Below are 23,701 nucleotides of genomic sequence, written 5' to 3' on the forward strand. Positions count from 1 at the left end.
GGCCCCGAGTAGTGCAGGTGGAGTCTGCCAGGGAGGGGGGTGAGGGGAGCCCAGCTCTGAAGGCACGGAGAGGGGTGAATGACCTGCGAGGTGGCCAGAAGAAAGCTCCATGTGCCCAGGGTGGTGGCACCTGCCAGGTGGCCGACAGCAGGCCGCGCACGTGCCTCCTGCTGGAGACCCAGCGAGCAGGAGAGGGAGCGGCGTGAGCGGGGACGCACCCGCTAGACGCACGCGTCGTGCCCATTCATCATGCCGCAAAGAATGAAAATCGCAGAAAATCATTAAAATTACAGATGGCTAGATTAAGTAATTAGAATTTAGGCTAAAGCAGATGTTTGTAATTAAGTGTTTATTTCATTGAATAAAAACCAGATTGTAAGAACTATTCCATGAGATTTTAATGGTTCCTGCCCTGGCATTATATTGGAGGCCAGAACTTAAGCTACTGAGGTTCAGAGACAAATAGGCATCGGAGAGGATCCAGGGAATCTGGTCTTTCGGGGCCCGGGGGAGAGATGAAAGCTACAGGTGTGTGCTTAGAAGATAGTCTTATTTTCTTTTCTATGGAGGGGGAAGGAGTTCAGCCACAACTCCCTGAGTCAGAATTGATTCATCTTAATTTATACCGAGTCTTTCATTCCCCTAAACAATTTGCAAACAGCTCAAAAGAAAATAACAATGAAGAACCAAATGAAAATATAAAAACAAGAGAATCGAGGGTTCCTTGCCAAACAACATTTTGATGCCAAGAAAGAGGAGAGGATTTTAAATGAGGATCGAGCTGCTTGGGGAATTTAATATTTAGCAGAGACAGGGACAAGAGAAGAAGAGACAAAAGCGAGAGGCACCGAAAGACATGCGTGCACACAGTTGGGGAGCAGAAGCCACGGAGGAGACAGAGGGGGCCAGCTCTGGAGAGGAGAAGGGAACGGATGGGAGATGGTGGGGTGCTCCCCCGACCCTAGAAGAGCAGGCATGGACAGAGGGTTTTATACCTGAACCTGCCTTGCCCTGACTGTCGTCCCAGATGCTTTTCAGCACTAAATTAGTAAATAATAGCAGAGGGAGAAGGCAGTTGGGAGAGCAAAGGGATGCTTCGGGATGGAGATCTGAAACAAGGTGGGAAAATTGATGAGGCAGAGAGATTCCAGGCTCTCGCATCCTCAGAGGCTGAACTGGAGCTGGGGAGATTGACGGGTCAGGGGAGGGAAGGGAGAGGGGCCAGGAGCCTGCCAAAAGAGGGGTGACCTGGTCATGTCTGGTGAATCCCAAGGAGATGTTCCGGGCTTAGGGGGCGCAGGACCCATGAAGCCAGCGCCTACTGGGGTTTGCCCGTGTTGCCCCTAAAAGCCATGCTTCGGTGGAGATGAGACAGGAACCTTGAGGATTTTCCTTGCACCCGCCTGCCCCCCGTTCTCTCCAGCTGGAGTCGTAATGATGGGAAGCACTTGAAGAATCTCAAAGGCCCCAGTGTTGGAGATGCCAAAGAACATCATCAACAGGCACACGCCGGTCTCCCAGCACCCGGAGCGTGCACTAATGAGAGCATCAGCCAAGAAGACGGCCTCCCAAATGGAGAGGGAAGAGCAGCAAGCCTGTGGCACAGCCGGCTGGTGCACAGCGGAGGTGGCCTCACCACCAAAGGGCTGTGGGAGAGGCTGAGACACGTGGATGCCCCCAGCAACAGAGACTCTGCACTGAAATGCCTTCTGCAAAAATAAAGGAACGATGTCATGACCTAGGGTCTCAAGATTCTGGAGGGAGGAGGTCGGACACCCAGGTCCCTTCCACCTCTGCTCTGTCGTCTTCGTGTCAGAATGGCACTGAGGCTGGAGCCACGACAGCTGTGGCAGTTCCAGGCCACATGCGTGGTCACGAGGGTCGAGAGGCAGAAAAAGGGCTGTTTGTCTAAGGGGACAGGAGGCTCTCCTGGGAAGCACGCCCCCTCACTCCAGGCCTCCGCCTATGTCTCACTGGGCAATGGCCCAGGTCCAGGTCGCACAGAGTACCACTCAGGCATACCAGGGACCTGGGGCTGGGCCAGCCTCTTCTGAAGCTCTTGGCAGCATGAGATAAGGGCAGGTGCCTAATCCACATGGGTGGAGAAATGGGAGTATGGGGCTAGGTGAGCAGCTGTTGGCTGATGGTTCTTTAATGCAGGAGCTAACATGAGTTTACCCCTCCCCCACCCTCAAGGCAGGAGGCACACTGGGTGATGGCCAAGATCCAGGGCATTTGAGAAGCCTACCCCCCCAAACCCTGCCCTAGCCCCAGAGCCCCATGCCCCAGAACAAACAGGATCCACAAAGACTGCCTGGAAGTGTCCTGGGAGATTAGGCCCAAGAATAAAGCTGTTTTTCCCTGTAATCACCCTTTTATAAAGACAACCCTGGATTCTGGAGGGGAGCCTTGCTGGGCAGTGAGGTGGAATGATGGGGCTTCAGAGAAGGGAGGGGTCCAGACAAGAGCCGAGGGGCTGGCCTCCCAGGTCTGGTCCTGCAGCTTCTTGCTTGTGGCCCTGGCCAAGAGGAGAACTCTTGAGTCTTGGTTTCTCCATTTGTAAGATAAGTCAGATGAGTTGAATTCTAGGATCACTTCCAGTCCAAACACTGCTGTTTGGAGAATCATAGGATGGGTGGATTAACTGGGAGGCAAGGGAGGAAGGGGATAGAAATTGGTCCCCAGTGTTACCTAAATAGCCACACCGGAGGACCTTGCAGCCTTAGCAATAGAGATGGATAGCTATTGTCTAAACTGGAAAGGAAGCATATGTAGCTCTGGGGAAAATGAATTCTATGCAAAGTTCAAGATTTGTCAGTGAGCACTAAGAGCCACACAGGTTAGCCTCCAGTCCAATGGAGAGGGAGTTGTGTGGACAAGGGGAAGAGCGGCTGGGTGGGAAGAGAGGGGAAGGCGATGGAGAGGAGGGCCTCAGAGGAGCATTGCTGGTCACACGGTCAGCGGGAACATGAGGGCTTCTGCTGATCCCATCCTGGGATGTGCCTGCCCGCACTGCTTAGTCTTCAGGTCACAGGTAGCTCCAGAACCGCGGGCAGAGAGGAGAGGAGGTGGGGCTGGGCAGAGACTGAGGGCCTGTGTGGAGGTCTCTGTGGAACACGGGGAGGGTTGAGCACTCTGGAAGCTGCCAGGTGGCAGGGGCTGAATTTGAGTGGGAAAGAAGCAGAGAGAGGAAGAAAGAATACCCTGGCTGGAGAGTTTTGTGATGCCAGTGAACGTGGAGTGGAGCAGGAAAAATGCATGGGCTGTTTTCCCCTGTAAGTGCCTTTAAAAGGAGAATCCCACATCAGCTCACCCAGTTCCTATTGCAGGCCTCCCCGGAGTAAAAGGGTGCAGGAAATTAGGCGATCTGTCCAGCCTCTGTTCTGTCCTTGGAGCTTTCTTGCCTTACTGCTCCCTGGCGCCTTAGTTCAGTCAACACCTTCCTCCCAAGCACATGATAACATCTGTTGGACCAGGGCGTGCATGTTGACCCCTGAAGCCTGCAATGTCCAGAGCCCTTTTGCAGACGTGTGAGGCAGGGACCACAGCCTCTCTTATTGATGACAGATTATTGCTCAAGGTTCAACAAGGTGCCCGGGCTCGCTCGGCGCCTGAGACTCCGACCTGTATTCAGAGTGTAGTGTTCAGTTTTCAAGCTCTTGCCTCTGGCCCGTGCTGTCTGAAGAACCCAAGTCACCTCCCTCCAGGCCAGCAGGGGCCAGCGTCCCGGGGCTGGGCAGGTAGGAGGCAGGTTATATGAAGCCCGTCACCTGCGAGGGTGCTCTGCCAGTCTCTTGTGCGATGTCTGTTGTTTGCAGTTGGAAGAGGCTGTATTGAATCCCCAGTCGGGGATATCAGCTTTCTTTGCTTTGTAATGGAATCCAGGGTATGGACTTCTATCTCCTCAAGGTCACTCCTCCCAGGAGGCCTCCCCCTTCCCTCCTGGGCCTCCCCATTGACTGTTCTGAGATTTGCACTCCCTAGGGTTTCCTTGTCCAGAACCTCTGGCTCAGTAACACACTCAGTGTTCCCTCCTCCTTCCGCTGCACTCCCCCCAAGCACAGGAACCCTCTGTGCCTCTGCTCCTGCCACCTCCACCAGGCAGCCTGGCCTTCCCCTCCCCAAAGGCTGCAGGCTTGGAGTTACCGCGCTGGGCAGTGGGTGAGTTCAGCCAAGTCGAGAAATGTGTCGCGATGTCCAAACCCATGTCAGGCCTCACACGAGATGTAGCGGACGGGGATGAAGGCCCTGTGTGTCCCCGCCCTGAGGAGCTTGCAAGTTAAAGTCTGGACTCGCAACTGCACAAGACCCTCCACTGCATGACTGGGTCCGAATTATCGCTTCCTACCCTCCCCCTCCTCCAGGTACGCGCCCCACTTTCCACCCATTGGTCTTTGCACCTGCAGTTCCGCCCGAGTGCCTCACTGCTTCCCCCTGCATCCCACCTCCCCATCCAGGAACCCATACTTTCTTGACCCACCAACCAGATACCTATCTCTGTGGACCCCCACAGACCTCCGTGGGTCCATGTCACTCAGAGTCATGTTACCTTGATTTTTGTCCTGTCTCCTTGCACCTTCCTCCCTGATCTCACTACGACCTGTCACGCTTAGGATCTGGCTCATCCTTGGGCTCTGAACTGACCCAGGCCAACATAGATTGTGGTAACAGGTGGGCACGTCTAGGGCAGATCAATACCCTGGGGCTTGTGACCCTGAGCCTCACAGGGTGGGCAAATCAGAGGGGGAGTGGCCAGGTTCCTGCCTTCTTCCTGTGATAAGCAGCCCCACACCTCTGCCTGGAGAGTCTTGGGAGTAATGGCAGTTGATTTTTTTTTCTTTTTTAGATTTATTTATTTATTTGAAAGTCAGAGTTACACAGAGAGAGAAGAAGAGGCAGAGAGAGAGAGAAAGAGAGGGAGAGAGGTCTTTTATCCATTGGCCACAACGGCTATAGGTGTGCCAATCCGAAGCCAGGAGCCAGGAACTTCTGGGTCTCCCACATGGATGCAGGGACCCAAGGACTTGGGCCATCTTGTACTACTTTCCCAGGCCATAGCAGAGAGCTGGATCAGAAATGGAGCAGCCGGGTCTTAAACCGGCGCCCATATGGGACGCCGGTGCTGCAGGCCGTGGATTTACTGACTGTACCACAGCTCCAGCCCCAAGGGAGTTGCTATTTTCCTGGAGCACAGAGGAAAGGTACCTTGAAAACATTTGGGGCCCAAAGAAGAAACTTGTGCTTGGATCCCAAATAAGCCTTTGCCACCTTCATGTGCTTTGGGTGAGCTTCCTATTGGCCAGCTGGAGGGGAGCTAGTCCAGAGACGGGGTGAGCTGAGGGTGCTGACAGTGCACCCCTAAGTGCCCTCACTTTTGCTCTCTTTTCCCTCTCCTTTCTTTTCTCCCTCCCTTCCTCCACGCCCATCGCCACCTCCTCCTGCCCTGCTCGCTGCCCCACCCAGCTGTCCTCGGCGCTGCTGTTCGATGCTGTGTACGCGGTGGTGACTGCCGTGCAGGAGCTGAACCGGAGCCAGGAGATCGGCGTGAAGCCTCTGTCGTGCGGCTCGGCACAGATCTGGCAGCACGGCACCAGCCTCATGAACTACCTGCGCATGGTGAGCAGCGGCCGAGGCCCTGTTGCTGAGCACATCTGGGGGGCCGGGACACCTGGTTGAAGGCACGAGAGCCCCTCAACTCCAGGCCTCCCGAGCAGATCACAGCCCTGGATAAAATGTCATCTGCGGCAACCCCGTGGGTCACATTCGTGCCCTAGTCCTGAAAACCACTGAGAATCCGTGGCAAGTTTGTTCAGAAGGCGATGGCCCTGGAGCCTTAGGCTGTTAAGCAGCCTGATTGAGGGGAGTGGTCATCCTTGCTGGAGCCCCAGCCTGGAGACTTGCAGCTCCGTCCTAGGAGTCCCCTGTGAGCCCTCCCAGCCATGCCTCCTCTGCTGGAGGGCCATGGATCTGTACCCCAGGAGGAAGATACCTCCTGTTGGAAAGACCTGGGGTAGAGGTCTCCGATTGGCACTTTGTCTCGGCTATAGGGACATCATGACCTCTTGTAGGCCTGGGAGTGGGTGAGCAGATGCCCAAAGAGTGCAGCTGACAGTGCAGGGCTTAGAAGGGGGAGGGGGAGAGCAGAGGGGAATCCAAGTTCAAGCGGACACCATGACTTGTGTTAGTTGATGTCGTTAGTATAGGGTTATTGGGTGTGGAGCATCTGTCTCCTTCTCCGACCCCAGCCAAGTCTGAATTGGCTCCAGAGACATCCCATTTGTCATCACTAGATGCCGTGGCCGGAGGTGGGCAGGAGAGTGGATCCTGAAGTTTCCTTCTCTTTGGCATAATTAGTAACACAGGTGTGGGATGCTTGGTTGGGACCAAGTGGAACGGGGGACCTATTTGGTGCTGTAACTCACTCTCTCTTGGACAGGTAGAATTGGAAGGTCTCACCGGCCACATTGAATTCAACAGCAAAGGCCAGAGGTCCAACTACGCTTTGAAAATCTTGCAGTTCACGAGGAATGGTTTTCGGCAGGTAAGCTGAGCTACGCTGCCCTGACAGCTGATCCCGCCTCTCCGCCTTCGTCTGTCCCCAGCCAGCCACTTCATTGACTCCTGAGCACTCAAGGTGGCCTCCTGCTCTCACTTTTCCCCAAGAGCAGCAGGCTACATCCTGGGTGAGGCTTCCTGCCTGCAGCCCAGGTCAGGGACTGCACTCCCAGGAAAATACCGGAGGGAGGCAACCGTGCATTGTGGCCCAAGAGAGGAAGCAAGGGGGTGTCAGGTAAGGAAGGAGTTCCCAGGCCTTGTCCACTCCAAAAGAGGGCATTGCATGCCTGGAGTCTCAGCCTCACCCTGGACCCGTGTTAGTCTCCATGGAGCTTGCTGACAAGGCACAGACTGGATCCCATGCAGGCTAAGGAAGCCCTTTGGCATCTGACGTCCTCTTCCCTCCTGTCTGCTCCTCTCAGGCCAACCCACAACCCCGCCCCCATATCAATCACAGCCCCCCTCCCCTGGCTGCTCCTTTCAGCTCCCCACTCTTCTCCTGCCCCCACCCTTTCCATCAGAGGAAACAAGTGTCTCTCCGAAGGCCTCCCACCCTGCCCAGCACCTTGGCCCTCAGCTCCGCCTATTGGGCCAGCCCCTCTCCAATCTTAGACAAGGCTGGAAAGGGAGAAGCCGGATGCTCATCACAGCAGGAAGTAGGCCTGCTGAAGAGCTCCCTGCCCGTGGGAGTGGCTGGACCAGAAATCCACTGCTGCAGGGGCTGCAGAAGCGCCTTTTCTGGGAGGTGACAGAGAATCATGCCCTTCACCTTGGGTACCATGGCAACCTTGGTTTGTTAAGAACTTACTATGGGCCTTGTGCTACGTTAAGTATGTTGTGTGTGCTTGCTCATTTAACACCACTAAATAGGTTCTTTTATTAATCCTCTCCAGAATTGCTCTTGATGGATACTTTTAATTAAACCTCATTTATAGAAGGACTCAGAGAGATTGGTTGACTTGTCCTTGAACAGTTAGTTACTTGCGGCAAGGCTGGTTTTGGATCCGAAAGTGTCTCCTTCTGAAGCCCAGGTTCTTAACCCTTATGGCCGGTTATGCATCAGAACCACTGTGGCGACTTGTTAAACATGCAGTCTGAACTCCGTACCCCATGAGTGTGCTTGAGTGGACCTAGGGCAGGGCCCTGGGTGAATCTGGCCACCCAGCTCTGCGGGTGGTGCTGATGAAACTGCACTGTAGAGGCCCGTCACATCTGCCTCCTGCCACTCTGACCCTGCTTCCCAGTGGCTCCCGGGAGCCCTGCCCAGACTCCCATTGGCGTTCTCTCCAGGAGGCCAGGAAAGATGCTGGGCACGGGCCCTGGGCACCTTACTCGGAAGACAGCAGGGTAAAAGGGAAACATCCCGGAGAGGTTCCCCCGAGGCCTGGTGCTGGCTCTGCCAACAGCTCCTCCCAGCTCTGGCCAGCCCTCCGTGAACCTTCAGCAATGGCAATAGCTGTCTTCTAAGTGGTAACTTGTCTGATGGGGCGAGGGTAGGTAGGTAGCCAGAAACTGTGGGGATGGAGTATCACACAATTTGTCCCATAAGTCATCGGCTGAGCCTGTGCTGTGTGTCAGGCCCCGTGCTCGGCCCTGGCGGGTTCAGACCTGGAAAGGACACCGTCCCTGCGCCACCAGTCTGGTCTGGGAGGATGAGGTGGAATCACTGTGCCTGTGGGCTCTGGACTTGGATTGTGCCCTCAGGCTCATCATTCCCCAAAGAATCGAGGCCACCAGGTGGTAGTGAAGTCGCCAGGCAGACTTCTCCCCGCGCCGCCGTCGCCTGGGGATGTGACGGGAAGCGCGTTCATTCATGCTCTCAAGCGGCACCTGTTCCGTGCCTCCTATGGACGGGCTTTAAAATCTGACAGAGTGTCTGCTTTTGTGGCTAAGGGACAGCTACCAGGCAAACACACGCACACCGAACGTCGTGTCAGCAGGGAAAAGCACTCCAAGGAGAGCTTATAGGGCAAGGAGGAAGGTTCTGGATGGAGGAACGGTCGGGGAGCAGCTGGAGAATGTGGTGCTCACACCCACCCCAGCCCCACTCCGCTGAGTCTGAGCCCAGGTTCTGGAAGAATCCCCCAGGACCTCAGCCGTGCCTTACAGGTGCTCCTTGGAAAGCTTCCACTCCCAGCACTCCTTCCATCAAGCAGCACCTGCTGTGCAGAGCTGCCTGGTGGCCCTGATCCTGCCCTCCCTTTGAAAGAGAGCTGATGAGGTTCAAAGTCCCTCTTCACCTTAATTCCTCTTCTCCAGCAGCCGCCACTTAGGCCGGCTCCCGCCAGCTGTGAGACCACAGGGTTGTCTGAGTCATTAAGAAAGAGCATCATCAGCCAGCAGCATCCACTCTCTAATCCCCACAGCCTGGCCCAGCCTAGGATTCTGCCCCTCAGCAGTGGCTGACCATCAGTGGTGGTCCAGGGCAGGCGTCTCGACCCGAGGGGTGCACGAGTAAAGCCCAGGGGACATGCTATCAATGTACCTTCCGAGGCCCCACGGCTGTCGCTCTCTATGTCCTAAAACCAAGTACATTCCAGGTTCTGCATGAGTTGGACTAGATGCATGGCCAGAGTGCAGGTGATCCCCAGGTCACCCTCATAGAGGAGTGTTTGTAAAGAATTTCTTGCCACTCCCATCTCTTTGAGCTGATACTGACTAGAGTCTGCTGCCCAGGTGACCATTCGGGTAACAGTGTGTGTGTGCATGTGTGTGTGCATGTGTGTGTGAGCTTCCGCTGCCCTCAGGGACAGGTGCTCCTTCTTGGATCTCTAAAGTCCGTGGCAAAAATCCTCTTTATTGCCTGTTTTTCCTGGACGAACCTGGTGGCTGTCCTGCCACTTTGCTGTCTGGCTCGGGTCTGCGATCTCAAGTGTAAACCGTGCGTGGTGTATCGTGAGCACAGATGTAGCTCTGCGGCGCTGGTCCCCAGATCCCATCCCAATCACCGCCCAATCTTTGCCTCTTGACAGGTGTCCTTCCCCTGCTTATTACAAGATGAAGGAATGGTTTAGGAGTGATAATTAATTGAGCTTCTCTTGCCGAGCGGGCAGGATGTCAGTGTCTCTGCTCTGATACTCTCCCGATTCCATGCAAAGCGATCCTGGCAGGGCCGGGGAAAGGGACAAGGAGCAAGGGAAATGACATCCTTTGGATGCCTTTTGTGTACCAGAAGACACCACAGGGGTCCTTTGCACAGGTTGCTTCCAATCTTGAGGACAACCCTTCAAAGTAGATGAATTCCCATCTCACAAATATAATAAGGAGACTCGGGAAGAGGGAAGGGTTTGGCCCAAGTCCCACGATTAGCAAGGGCATTAGGCAGAGCTGGGGTTGATGCCTGGGTTTGTCCAGCTCCAAACCCATGCTCTTGGGTCTCCTTCTGGGCTTTTCCTCACCTCCTTGGAAGCCCTATCCACCCAAACCCAAGCCCCAGGCCCAGGTCTGTCACTTTGCTGCCACCTGCTGCAAAGCAGAACAGCCCCTGGCCCCCGAGACCCTCTGAGCTGGGCTTCGATGGCGGTGGCATCTTCTCATTTGGGCCTGGTTTGACTCTTTCTCTTGCTGTCTGGGTGAGTGACTATTAAGAGCTGGTTTTGATTATTTAGAAAGCGCCATGCAGGGACTCAGTGGGTTGTAATTGGTAAGATGTCTGAACCAAATACCACGTTCCCTGCCGGTGGCTGATTAAAGGATTATTACCATTTTCAAAGTAGTCTTTCAAAATTCAGGGTTATTTTTAACCACTTAAAAACTACTATTTGGCTTCTGTACAGGAAGGCTTTCCATCCTGGGACTCCGTGGGACTCCCACTGGAGCCAGTCTGGGGGGTGCCTGTTCCTTAGGGTGCCCTGTAAGTGCCATGTAAGCTGAGCCTGGACCAATTTTCGGTTATTTATTTGTGGGCACAGAGGTTGGCAGGAGTGTTTCAGCCACGCCCCCAGGTGATATTTCCACTTCCCATCCCCACTTCTCCCTTCTCATTCACCGGAAGATGTCCTGGGAGGCATCATTAGAATAGTATTGTCAAGGCACATGGGTTAGCATACCAGTGGGGGTGCCCTCATCCCACGTCAGAGTGCCTGGGTTTCAGTCCTGGCTCTGTCCCCAGTCTCAGCTTCCCGCTCATGCACACCCCGGGAAAGCAGCAGTGATGGCCCGAGTGGCTGGGTCCCTGCTGCCCACATGGGAGACCTGGATTGAGTGCCCAGCTCTTCTTAGCTTTGGCCTGGCCCAGCCCTTGCTCTTATGTGCATCTGTGGAGGGAACCAGTGGGTGGGAGCCTTGTGTGTGTCTATCACTGACTACATCTGAAAAATAAAAGAAAGAATATTATAATCTCCCCTCCTGATTTGGGAGAAACCATCTTTGAAAGAGACTAGGAAAGAAAAAAAAAAAAGCACGGCTTTAGAAGGTCCTTAATTTCCTTCATTTAACTTGGTCTAAAGATCAGAGATGCTGAGCAGCCCCCAAGCGACTTTGTTAGCGCTGTAATAGGATGAGCACACCTTTCATCTGAGGATCGGAAATGGCTTAACAGGCTCTAATTAAGCCTTCGGGGTTTGACATCCCTAGCTAAAGATGTAGATCTAAACTTTTTCTATCGGCTCACTGTATATCACAGGGAGGGTACCTCTGTTTTCTTCCTCTGTGCGGGGAAGATGGGAACTCCCCCACATTCGGCCTGCCTCACTGTAAGGATTATTGAAACTACATTCACATGACGCTCTCCCCTGCTTGCCTGTGGTTACATAGGAAGCTGACTCTACTGACATAATAATAATAGCTAGCATTTATTGTCGCCCACGTGATGTACTGTGCCGGGGGATGGTATACAGACATATTGAAAATTTCTCATCCTTTTGTCAACCTTGCATATAAGCTATTCTCCTCTCTTGTACAAGAAGATACTGAGACAAAGAGAGATACAGTAATGTATCCACAGTCATACAACCAGGCCCGAGGCTGGGGTCTTCGAAGTCCAAGGCCTTTTCACAATGCAACATGGACCCAGAACCTGTGGAGGAGACCTTCGAGACTTCTGTAATCTTGTGACCCAGTGCAAAAATGTTTGTCGCTGTGTCCCTGAGAGATAGCCCCCAGCCTCTTCCTGAGCGTGGCCAGGCCTGGGAAGTTCAATGGCTCTCCAAGGCGACTTCCAAATTACTCTTCCAAATTCTTCCAGCTGCTGGGTCAAACCCGCATTGTAAGAGCAACCCAAGATAGCCTGCTTCTTCTTTCTTATCAGCTCTGCAAATGTTTTAAAGCAGCTTGATTTTGCTTCGTGCATTCTTTCTTTCCTTCCTGAATTGACCATAACATTTTTGAGCACTTACTCCTTATCAAGGGATAGGAGTGCGAGAGAAGAATCGTGGTCCCTTCGAGAGCTTATGGTATTTGGGGGGAAAGGCAAAAATTGAAGGCCACAAGGACAGAACATGGCTGGAATTGTTATGGCCCTCTTATTTTTAATTTCCCCAAGCAGCAACCTGTAGCCATTGCCAACAGGACGTGGCTTCTATCAAAACACCAGGCCCGAGTTGAGGGCTGAAAGGTACAGGGCTGGACTCCGTGGGACTCCGAGTCCTGAAATTGAACATTCAGCTTTGTGCGCCACACCAGCTCACTCACTGGGATCTGTCTTCGAGTGTTTCATTCATCTTCAACTTTAGGTCTTGGGGCTCATTAGTCACTCCACTTGTCCCTGTCCCCTCCCAAATTCAGAGTTCTTTCTCGTGAATTTTTCTTAGAAACTAGGTCTGAGCCATCCTGGCCTTGGTCCCCTGATCCCTTTAACTCTGTTCCTATGGAAACGGAGAGACTGGCAGGGCCCACCAGGACTGGGTGAGTTAAAGGCCAGTGAGCAGACGGCCATGTTTTGTTTCCCAAAGTAGATAGAGGGGGTTCCTCAGAAAGCTCATGGGAAATAGAATTAATTAAAGGTTGGGCTTTTTTCTGGTGGAAGGAATTTTGGAATGCATGTGTAGTTTCTCATGATAAGCGTTGCCGGTGAAGTTTTTGAAGACCCCTGTTTTAAACTCAGCTTTCCAGGTGCAGGTTTTCAGGAATGACCCGGCCATAGGAAGATGGGTGAGCTGGCTCTTCCAGGTCACCCCTGCAAGGCAGAACTCAGGGATCGAGGCTTGGAGAATCCAGCTTCAACATCCTCAAGGTTCCGCAGGTCCCACCTGTTGCCAGGAGATGATGCCGCCTCTCCTTGATCCCTGCTGCCACCTTGCCTGACAGTGGCCCACCCAGGGCAGGTCCATGCCCTTTACAGGGGAGTCTGGAACCCTCCAGTGCATTTCTTATCATGGCTTCTGTAGCCAGGTGCCAGGACACGGCCTCTGCTGCTCTGAAGGCAGTTTGAGCAGACTTCCTGGTGGGAAGCTCTCCTGGCTCCTCCCCACATCCCTTCCCTCACTTCAAAAGTGAACAAACATAGAATGACAGCAGAAAACCATAGGCGCACCCTGCCTGTTGGTGGGGTCTTACGTGGATGCTGCCTTCACAGGGCATTGGAGGAGCAGTACAGAGGGCACCGTGCTCCCCATAGATGGCTCCTGCCTGTACCTGCACCCTTGTCCCCATCCCTCTCATTCCAAGCTGTGGTGTCTACGCTATGGTGGCCGCAGGCAGACTCTCAGCTGCGATGCGGAGTGTGCCTGGGCCTCACTGTGCTCCGGGAAGATCGGGGCGGATGGACAGTTTAGGGGGTGACAGCAGCCCTTGTCTGAGCCACATAGGCAGGCCTTTGAGTTGCTGTGAACTCTCCCAGGAGTGGCCACAGCTCTGAATCTTGTCTTTATGCCCAGAAAGGACAGTTAGAGGAAGGGATGAGGCCAGGGGTGGAAGAAGAAGAAGAGCGGTGAGGAGGCAGGAGGCCACGGGGAAGCTTCCTGAAACAAGCATCGAGTCCTGCCAAGCACGGCTGGTGACGCTGGTGACGCTGGTGACGCTGGTGACACTGGTGATGCCGGTTCTCCCAGATAGGTGGCACCTGAGCACCTCGCTCACCTCTACTTTGTCTTGTTCTCCGCCCTGCACCAGGCTAGAACTGAGACTCCAGGAATATGGCATACATATTGGGCCCACTATGGCATACATGATGGGCTCTGCCCATTGCTCCACACTGCCTGCCCCTGCACAGGCTGCCTGGTCCTAGCCTCTCTGATCCATCCGTCTTCCTCATCTTCTCTAAGCCTGGCCACCTGCAATCCCCACGCCTCTGGCCCATGCCTGCCCCGCTCTCCTCAGAGCTGACTGACGCAGGCAGCTTTGCGAGACTAAATTAGCTGCTCGGCCTCCTCCGGATCCCCCAGGCATGAGCTGGCTGGAGAGGCGCAGACAGGAGCCGCTCAGAACTGGCAGCCCTCCCTGGGCTGCTCTCAGGCGGAAGCGTGAGGGGGCACATTACAAGAAATAGATTTAAATTCAGTATTTTGAAACCCTGCTCTTCTGCCCAAAAGCATCCCCATGTTCAAAAATTTAAGTAGCTCTAATTTGTTTGCCGGCTGATATGTGGATAAGCTTCGGCAGCCAGTGAATTTTGCATCAAAGCTGCTAAGCAGGAAGTCCCTGTGCTCTGGGAGAAAGCTCCAGGCACCTGTGAGTCAGGGAGCACAGGGGAAGAGAACAGGTGCTTCAGACTGCACCCTCGATAAGCCAGTGCACCTGCCCCTTGACCGTACCCCGCCCCAGGGAGACTGGACAGCCCAATCCTCACAGGACAACAACTTCAAAGGCCTGGGATGTACTTGGGAAGCACGACCCTTAGGGGCTGGAGAAAATGGAAAGAGAGAAATGTGCCAGTGGTTCCAGGGACCTGCCATTGCAAATGTTCAAATTCCGGGTGCCGCTGGGGAGGCGTGGCATAGGAACTCTCTCGAACAAGCTGGGGTGCAGGGGCCTTGGGGGATTCTCATGACAAAATGCTCAGGGCCCTGGAGTTCAGGTGTGCTTGCTGGCTTTGATCTCCTTAAGGCCTGGATGGTACAGCCTGTGTGGCCCCCACAATCCTCCCCAGGCCCCTGTGAGGTGGGTTGCTCTGCACACTGCAGCCCCCCCCTTCACTCCTGCATGCACCCTCAGCTGGGCGGCACAGTGTCCACCCTCAGGGACCCCCCACCCCCAGTCCTGGAATGCTAACAGTGTGAGAATGCGACAATGGAGACACACAGACAATCTCACCTGTATCTGTAGGGGCTGGGGGTCCAGGGCAGGCTTCCTGAGCCCAGGTGAGAATGGGGAACACACATGCATGGGAGCAGGGCTGTGGGAAGCCAGGTGGTGCAGGGCCAACACGTCACACGGCATCACTGGGGCAGAGCAGGAGAGAGGCCCATTTCCCTCCCCAAAGCAGGCAGGGCCTCGGGGGCTTTCAGCCCGGAAGCGTGGCTCTTCCAGGTGCATTCTCTGCTAGGCAAGTTGGACGGGCTGCCTTCCAGCTCTAAGAATCTGTGACATTCAAAGAGATCAACTATTTTAAACCTCATACCAATTCCCCTTCTCCTGGTTTCTTAATTTAAAGAAGAAGTAAGTGACTTCTCAGTAACCTTCAGAACAGCCCGGAACTCTCCCTGCAGCTGGATCTGGAGTTGCCTCATCAAAGGCAAAGCGGCTGGGCCGACCCTGGCTGGGGGATCACAGGCCAGGAAGCCCTTCTACCCCACTCACCACCTGTCTGAGCCTCAAGGCCCATCGCTGGAGGCTCCGAAGCCACGTCATGCCTGTCTTCCTTGGGGTTCCTGTCTTCAGGATCTTGTGTTCTTGGAGGACAGTGAGTGACCAGTTTCCTTCAGCCCAGACCCCTGGTTAAAACCATTCATTTGGTAAGAGAGTATTTGGCCTAGCAGTGCGGATGCCCGCATTGAAGTTCCTGGGTTTGATTTCCGACTCCAGCTCCTGCCTCCAGCTCCCTGCTAATGCAGATCCTAGGAGGCAGCAGGTGCTGACCCAAGTGCTTGGGTCCCTGCCACCCATGAGGGAGACCTGAATTGGGTTCCCAGCTCCCAGCTTCTGCCTGGCCTACCCCCAGCTGGTGCAGGCATTTGGAGGAGTGAACCAGCTGTTGGGAGCATGCACACCCTCTCTATTTCTCTCTGCTTGTAAAATTAAAAAAAAAAAAAAAAGAATGCAATGCATATTAGTCCAGTCGGTATCTGCCACTCAGAGCCCCAAGGTGTGTTGTTAGTACAACTGTTTCCCTGGGATGCTTCTCCTGGTGCTAGTAACAAATGGAGCCAGGCAATGCGCTGACTGTGTCATGTTCTTTGGCAGTAATTTTCTTGTAAGACGAAAAATATCAAGCATGCCTGAGTCTCTGACAAATTCTCTGCTCGGCAGCTAATTTGAAATACTCTATCTTCCGGGAGGAGGGAGAGACGAGCAGCTGACTCTTCCTACGGACGGGTTCTGACGTGCACACATCACATGTCAGCTTGAGCGAGGCCGATGGAATCCTGCCCCGAAACGCTTAGAAGAGGGACTGTGAGGTTTTTTCCTATGTAGGAAGGAAAAACCGAGTGGGTGTCTGGCCTCGCAGTTAAGATGCGGCCTGAGACACCTGCACCCTGGCTCAGAGGGCCTGGGTTCAGATCCCAGCTCCACTTCTGATTGCAGCTGCCTGCCAGTGCACACTCTGGGAGGCTGCAGGTGACGACTCAGGTAGCTGGGTCCCTGCCATCCAAGTGGGGGACCTGGATTGGGTTCCTGGATCCTGATGTCAGCCCCTGCCCAGCCGGGGCTGTTGTGGTCATCTGGGGAGTGAGCCAATAAATGGGAGCTCTTTGTCTGTGTCTCTTTCTGTGCCTCTCAAATAAAAGCAATGAATATTTTTAAAAATATATTGACAGGAGAAAAGAAAAAAAAAACCTCGCTTCATACACCAGTCCAAAAGGAAAGGAGATCTGAGCATCTTCAGAGCCCCACTCTGAGAAAGCTCACTTCTGTAACCCTGAACTTGGTGAGGACTCCTTTATGTCCATGGCAGCGTCACTGGGAGGTGGCATCTTCAGTCGGGCCCTACAGGGTGGATGGAGCCCATGCCTGCCTTCGAGAGTCTCCCTCCATTGCTGGCATCTCAAGAGCAGCCAGCGTGGGCTTCTTCTTGGCAGGAGAGTGAGGGCTGGACCAAATGCCGCTTCACATCCCAGAGGTGGTGGCTTCTGGGCACGTCTCCTACAAGCCAAACCTTCCCTCACAGAGAAGCACCGTTGATTCTCCTTGTTTGTGGATTCTGTCTGCAGCTTCCTTCCATGTCTTGCTAAAAATCTGCTCGTAACCCCCAAATCAATACTCAACAGTGCTTTTTGCAGACATGTGCAGAATTGCCCGAAATCGGAGCCATCCAGGACGTGCCCAGCCGAGGCTGGGCCCGGTGACGCTCTGCCTTCTTGTCTCAGAAACAGGTGTCCTTTTCACAGTCCGTTTGGTGCTGCATTTCTTGTGCTTCTTCCTGGCAATCGTTTGGTTTAAAATGACCCCAGGAATAGTGGTGAAGCTGTGTCCTGTGGTGCTTCTTACCGAGAGAATGTGTTCAGAAGTCCTCGCATGACTTAAGTGTTCATGAACCAACAGTAACATTATGGGAGGTGGCAGTAAGCAGAAACACACGTAAAACAAGGGGTGCACTGATTGGCTGAGACTGTGTGAGCAGAAGCTCGCAGGAACCTAACCCTGTGTTTCCCTTCGGGGCAAAGGCTCCATATCCCCTAATGCATTGCTGCGTCTCCTTTATAGAACAGAACTGCTCTGAACAACAAGAATCAGCTCTCGTGACGTCCAGCCAGCGGCGGGTACCAGCAATGAGCAAACCCAGACAGCTCGGGTTTCCGCCCGGGGGCCTTTTCTCTCTGCGCTCATGCTCCTGCTCTCCTTTTTTTCTCGTAGCACGCCAGGACTGCATCTGCCCGTTAGTGTCCCGCCCTCCTCCCGGTTCCCTTGGGGTAGACTGGGACCTAGAGTCTGTACTCCTGGGGCCGAGACAAATAATGCAAGTCCTCCGGACCTGGGTGCTTAGATTCTTGCCAATGCATTCTTGTGCAGGAGAGTCTGTGTTTGAATGTCTCCAGGGAAGTCACTCTCTACAGGGGTGTTCTGTTCTGTCTCAGAAAACTCTCACTGTTAGGAAGTCTTCCATCTGTTGGGCATAAATCCTTCTAAAGCCTCTTCCTTTTTGTCCTTCTTTCTGTTCCTTGGGCCCACACATCTGTTCCATCTTTCCTGTGACTGCCTTCACTTTGTGAGGCTCAGAGAGCCTGTGACAGGCTGCACGTGTGGACAGCTGTCTTCCAGTGGCTTCCTCCAGCCACCAGTCTGGGACCTTTTTGTGTTGTGCCTTTTCTGCCTGTCTCTCCTGGGCTCTGCACCAAGGCACTTTGAAAAGTTAAACCAATGTTATAAATACATCTAACACTTCCAGGAATTCTTGCTTGAGCCAGAAGGGACCAACCGCTATTCTTCTCTTATGGGTAAAGGTAACTGAAGACTTAAAGGAAGTGACTTGCTCAAAGGAGTTTCACAACTCAATCCACTAGCTATTCATTGAGCACGCATTGAGGCTGGGCACTGTCCTGGGACCTGGAACCACAAAGGGGAGTTCATTCATGTTTTCACCAAGCATTTAGGAAGTGCTGATTTCATGCTAGGCACTGGGGAGATGATGATGGACAAGGTGGAATTTCATCACTCATGGCATGATGTGTCTCATGGGAGAGCCGGGTTTGAACGACTCGTTACCTAGGTAATTGTGTGAGCGCAAGTGTGATGAGTGCTACCAAGGAGCCATCCGGGGCACTGTGCCTGAATGCCTGCAGCAGCAGAGGCCCTGAGTCAGGGTTGGGAAGAGCATCCCCAGGGAGGAGACGTTCAGGCTGACGTGTGATGGGTGAGTGGACAACCCCAGGGGAAGGGGAGTGTGGCAAAGCCGAATGATGGCTCCCAAAGGCCATGGTGGTTGATGGCAGAGTCAGGTCGGGAAGCCGGAACTCCTGAAGCCTCACATCTCCCTCTGCACCCCACACTCCTTTCTTCCAAGTTTATTTGATCCACTTCCGAATGCGGCAGTTGGAATCAAAGGCAAGGAAAAATGAAGGCCATATTCAGGAGTGTGGACTCTCAGGCAAGAATATTCATAGCATGGGGGCCATCACTGTGGCTCACTTGGTTAATCCTTTGCCTGGGGTGCCGACATTCCATATGGGCACCAGGTTCTAATCCCGGTTGCTCCTCTTCCAGTCCAGCTCTCTGCTGTGGTCCCGGAGGGCAGTGGAGGATGGCCCAAGTGCTTGGGCCCTGCACCTGCATGGGAGACCAGGAAGAAGCACCTGGCTCCTGGCTTCAGATACATCCAGCACCGGCCGTAGTGGCCATTTGGGGAGTGAACCAATGGAAGGAAGACCTTTCTCTCTGTCTCTCTCTCTCTCACTGTCTCTAACTCTACCTGTCAAATTAAAAAAAAAAAAGAATATTCATAGCAAATACTAGTGGAAGAATAATGCTTCAAATGCTTATTGGATATTTAACCAGATAGTCACAGCCCAGGAAAGTTAACCTCCTGGGAGCACTACGGTGTAGTGGTCCTGTCTGGGTTTGAATCTGTGTTGACTGTGGAACTTTAGGCAAGAAACCCAACTTCTGAGTCTCAGTATTCTTGTCTGTGAAGTGGGATGATAGAAGTGCTTCCCTTGTAGTGTGGCTACAGATCAGAAGAGATAACACATACAAAGTGTTTAGTCCAGTATTTGGCATGTGGTCAATGTTCAAAAATGTTAGCTTGTATAATCTTCCTTCAGTCCTTTAGTTACAACAGGTGACCAGGCAGGAGCTCATTGCTACCACAGATATACTTACTGAGTCTCAGTTATGTTCCAGCTACTCTGCTGGGGGCTAATGACGCAGGTGGGAGGCTGGAATCCCTTGTATGCTTTGGGAGCCTGATTTGCATTTAGGTTGCAATTCAAGACACCAGTAAACACTCACCTAGCAGTAACTGAAACCAGGACTTACAATACAAGTTACCCCTGCTACATGGTGTGGCACTGTTGTCTAGGCTGGATATAGGTTCTGTTTTTAAGTGTTGGTCTGGACCTACTTCATTGTCTCAGAACCTGCTAATGGGTTTCATCCCACAATTTACTAAAACATGCCTCGCAGCAACTGAGTCGCAAGCTTAATAAAGATCAAGTCGTGTTCACGCGCTGTGGAGTCTTCCCGGCTTTCCTTGGGCTCATTCTTGAGCTCTTCGCTCTGGCATTTGCCATTGCTGGTCTCTGATCCTGAGTTTTCACAGCATTCTGCACGCGCGCATGTATTTTGATGGCTCCTCCTCCTCTGGCCGACTTCGGCAGCTCCCTTCCTTCCCCAGACTCTCAGCTGGGTGCTTGCTCATGACCCAGTCACCCCCCATGAACTAAGCTCCTCTGATTGGAAATACTGGATTCCAGTGTTTCAGTACAGTAAGCGCTGACTCCTTCGTGTCGAGTGTTCACCACGAAGCCTTGCCTGTCGAGTCTTTTTAGCTGGTCTCACGTCAAGGTACACAGCTATGCTATGGAGACTCTGCAACCCTAACTCATCCTGAGCTCAATCCCGGGACCTCTGGCCATCATGTCGCTTGCCTCACTCTCAGTTTCCCTGCCCATAGGTCAATGTCAGCTCTGTGTCCTTAAGGAGACACTGATAAAATACTGTAAGCATCGTTGCTAGTGGGAAAGGCCACTCACAAGCCTGACACAGGTTGGAGACAATGGGTCATCGGTTATGGTTCTGCCAACTTCCAATGGCCCCAGAAAACAAGGATCTGAGACAGGAGGAACATGCATAGAACTTAGACTTTGGTCACATGTGTGATGGCCTCAGATCATCCCAGTGAAGGGAGGAGGGAGGTGATCCTTTTCTTACAGGTAGCCAAGAGTGACTTCCCACGGCCACAGAGTAAGTGGCGGGGTAGTTGGTCAGCCGCACCGCCTCCTGATCATCCCTTTAGCTAGTGTTCCCATGGCTCATTATGACTGGTCGGAAGCCATCGGAGCCATTATCCCATTTGCCCTATCAGGGGGAGGTTCATGCATTTCCAGGTTACAAATGAGGATTCAGAAAAGTCACCTGACTTGCCCCAGGTGGGACGGCGTATATATGGCAGAGAAGGAAAGAAAACGTGGGTTCCCGCTGCCGTCTCCTGTGCCAGCCTCCTCAACAATCACTCTGGCCCTTGTCTGGACCCCTCCTACGGGCTGTTTAGTGGACGCCCTTCAGGGCTATACTCCCCAACAAGTTCACGGTAGTCAGGGCCCGGTCCGAGGGCCACCGTAGCCCACAACTGCTGCTCTGACTCAACCAGGTGGTTCAGTAGAAAAGAGGGTGTGAGTTCACAATTTCATCCGCTCTGAGCCGTGTGGGCCTCAGCATCTTGCTTGGCATCTCTGAGTCTTAGCTTTGTGTCTTTCTTTCATTCACTCCACAAAAGCCTGCATGAGAGACCCTGCATCAGGCATCGTTACTGTAGTGTGAAATGCCTGCTTGAAGCCGACACTTCTCAGGTGGGCATGAGAACAGGGCTGTTAGGCAGCGGCTGGGAGGCTGATGTAAGCAAGGTGCATGGCGGGGTGCCCAGCCTGCCAAGGCGATCAATACACGCATTTGCAAAACTTGACTCTGGAGCAGAAGGACTCGCCCGCTGGATCCAGGCAGCGCCGAGTGCACAGAACAATCATCTAATCGTACATCAAACGTTCGGTGTTAGCGCGCCGTGTGTACACCCACAGAGGCAGGCTGGGATGCGAGGAAATCCCTCCGGGCTTGACAAATGAATCCCTTTTTACCTCCTCGAGAGAGAACAAAGTGGCAAAATGACAGCCCTGAGGGAGCAGGAGTGAGGGGGCTGTGAGCCTGCAGGCTCCGCTTGCCAGGGCTCCTCCTCAGGCGGCCGCGGGGCCCATGGGTGCCAGGGACAACAGATTGGACTAGTCCCTGGGCCTCCAGGGCTGGGCTGCAGGAGCAGGCCTGGGGGCCCAGCTGCTGTGGCCAGGAAGAAAGCAGAGAGGGGAAGGGACTTGGTGAGCTCTATGCTGGGCCTGCTCCCAGCGTTGTCATCTGCACTCCCTGTAGCAAAGCAGCGCCATGGTGAGGAGCCTACCCCATCACCACCACCTGCGTTCCCAACCGTTCATGGACGAATCGAATGAGAAATACGCATTGGTTTTGGTGCCGCAAATGCTTTTCATAATATGTGGAAAATGTGTATTGCGAGAAGACTAATATGCATATAAGTTTTTTGCACCAAAACAAACATATACTTTGGGGATGGAGTAAGTATGGGTTTGAATTTCTGTCCAGGTATTTACTGAGCCACGTGGGACTGTGGCTGCATTCACTGTCGCACTTTGCTGGGACTAAGGACTTCTTAAAATCTGTAAAACAAATATGAAAATATCTACCCCTCATAGAGGTGCTGAGGACTAAATGAGGTAATACATGCCCATTTCCTAGTGCACTTGCTCAACTAGGTTTCATTGAGCATGTGCAGTAGGCTAGGCCCGGAGAAAAAAGGCTGGCAAACACCTGTGACTCCTGCTCTCGGGAAGCTCATGCAGAGTCACGAGATACAGACAGCAGGCAACAGTCAGGTTCATGAATGCTCTGAAGGAGCGAAACATAGGGTTCTGGGTGGAGTTCGACTTCATAAGGAGAAGCTTCCTGGAGGAAGTGATCTTTGGGCTAAGGCTGAAGGCGTAGAGGTGTAGACTAAGGGTGTGGCAGACTTTCTCTCTGAGGGTCGGATGGTGAATCTGTGGTCTTTGCAGCCCACAGTGTGTGCGGCAATTCTGCTGTCGTGGATGGAAGTGGTCGCACACTCGTGGGTGGGCATGGCCGTGTTCCCATAAAGCTTTATTTCTGCCAAAAGAGAGAGGGCCAAGGGTTGTGGAGCAGGGGACGTTCCAGGCAGGGCAAGGCATGTGTGGAGACCCTGGCAGGAGGGAGCTTCTTGCCTATGAACACGTGCAGAAGGCGAGGTGTGCCTGGCACACAGGAAGCGTGGGATGAGGGTGGAGGATGGGCAGAGGGCACGACTCATGGGGCCTTGCGGCACACGGTAGGAGTCTGGCCCCTGTCCATCAGCCCAGGTTGTGAGGTTTGGGTGCTCAAGGTGAGACTTGGTGGTGACAGCTGGCTGCTGCTTGTAAAGAATGGAAGAGACTCGGATAGGTTCTGGTCCTGGGAGGGTCAGTGGGAGCCTGGACTGGAGTGGAGGCTGAGGAGGGTGGGGCTGACTCACTGGCTGGGGTCCCAGTACCAGATGCCAGTGCAGGGCTCCTGATAGCCAGTGACTCAGCGCAGCTCCGTCAGGAAGCAGCAGAGGACTCCTGTGGTGGCCACCACCCCTGACCAGAGGTGAGGTGCTGGGGGAGTGGCCAGCTCCCTCGGGACCAGGGATCACGCCACACACCAGGTCTCTGGCATGCATTCAGTTTTCCACAGGACTCTGGGTGGCCCCTGTCCAGGCCATGGAGCCGGTTCACTACAGCCCCTTGGGCTCCATAGCTAAGCTTTCCTTCCAAGCAATTCTTTCAAGTTTCAGTTCCTGCCACTCCCCCCAGGGGTCTTACAGCTCCTAGAAGGGTAGGGCTCCAGAAAGAGCTGTCCTCAGCCCACAGTGAGAAAAGCAACAACCACTAAGAAAAGCCAACGCATGAACTAACAACAGCGATACAGGCAGAGTGGCCCTGCACGTGGCAGTAGCCCTTCCTCCCTCACCCGTACCCCAGCAGCATCACATCACAGCACAGGATAGCGACTGCATGTGCAGGTATAGGAGTCCACGCTGCATCAGACAGAGGAATGCATGGCTTCTCTGGGAAGGAGCTTTGGAAATTGTGCTTTGGAGACACAATTTAAATCTCCAGAATGTAAGGCTTAGAGGAATGTAGGCCTGTGTCCCTCGGGGACGCTGCGTGAGTGAGGCTCACGCGCTGGTGCAGACACATCCTCTGTCAGTTACGTTCACCTGAGTCAGTTGTAGTCAGACTTTCCTATTTGAATAATCACCGCTGTCATACAGTGAGAACCAGCAGTGGGATGCACTGCACCTTTGCTTTAAATATTGTGATGCCCGTGAACGAGCGTGGTTGTTTTGCATCCTAGTTTC

General features: G+C 53.5%; 1 protein-coding gene across 1 annotated transcript in view; it reads left to right on the forward strand.

The window, feature by feature from the left end:
- The window catches only part of GRIK4 (glutamate ionotropic receptor kainate type subunit 4), a 436,484-nt gene that overhangs the window by 333,380 nt on the left and 79,403 nt on the right, over positions 1-23,701 (forward strand). Inside the window, exons 10-11 of the mRNA XM_062198401.1 lie at positions 5,464-5,616; positions 6,437-6,541. Coding sequence (XP_062054385.1) covers positions 5,464-5,616; positions 6,437-6,541 — 258 coding nt within the window. The remainder of the gene's footprint in view (positions 1-5,463; positions 5,617-6,436; positions 6,542-23,701) is intronic.

This window comes from Lepus europaeus, chromosome 7, assembly GCF_033115175.1.
Source record: "Lepus europaeus isolate LE1 chromosome 7, mLepTim1.pri, whole genome shotgun sequence".
Taxonomy (NCBI): domain Eukaryota; kingdom Metazoa; phylum Chordata; class Mammalia; order Lagomorpha; family Leporidae; genus Lepus; species Lepus europaeus.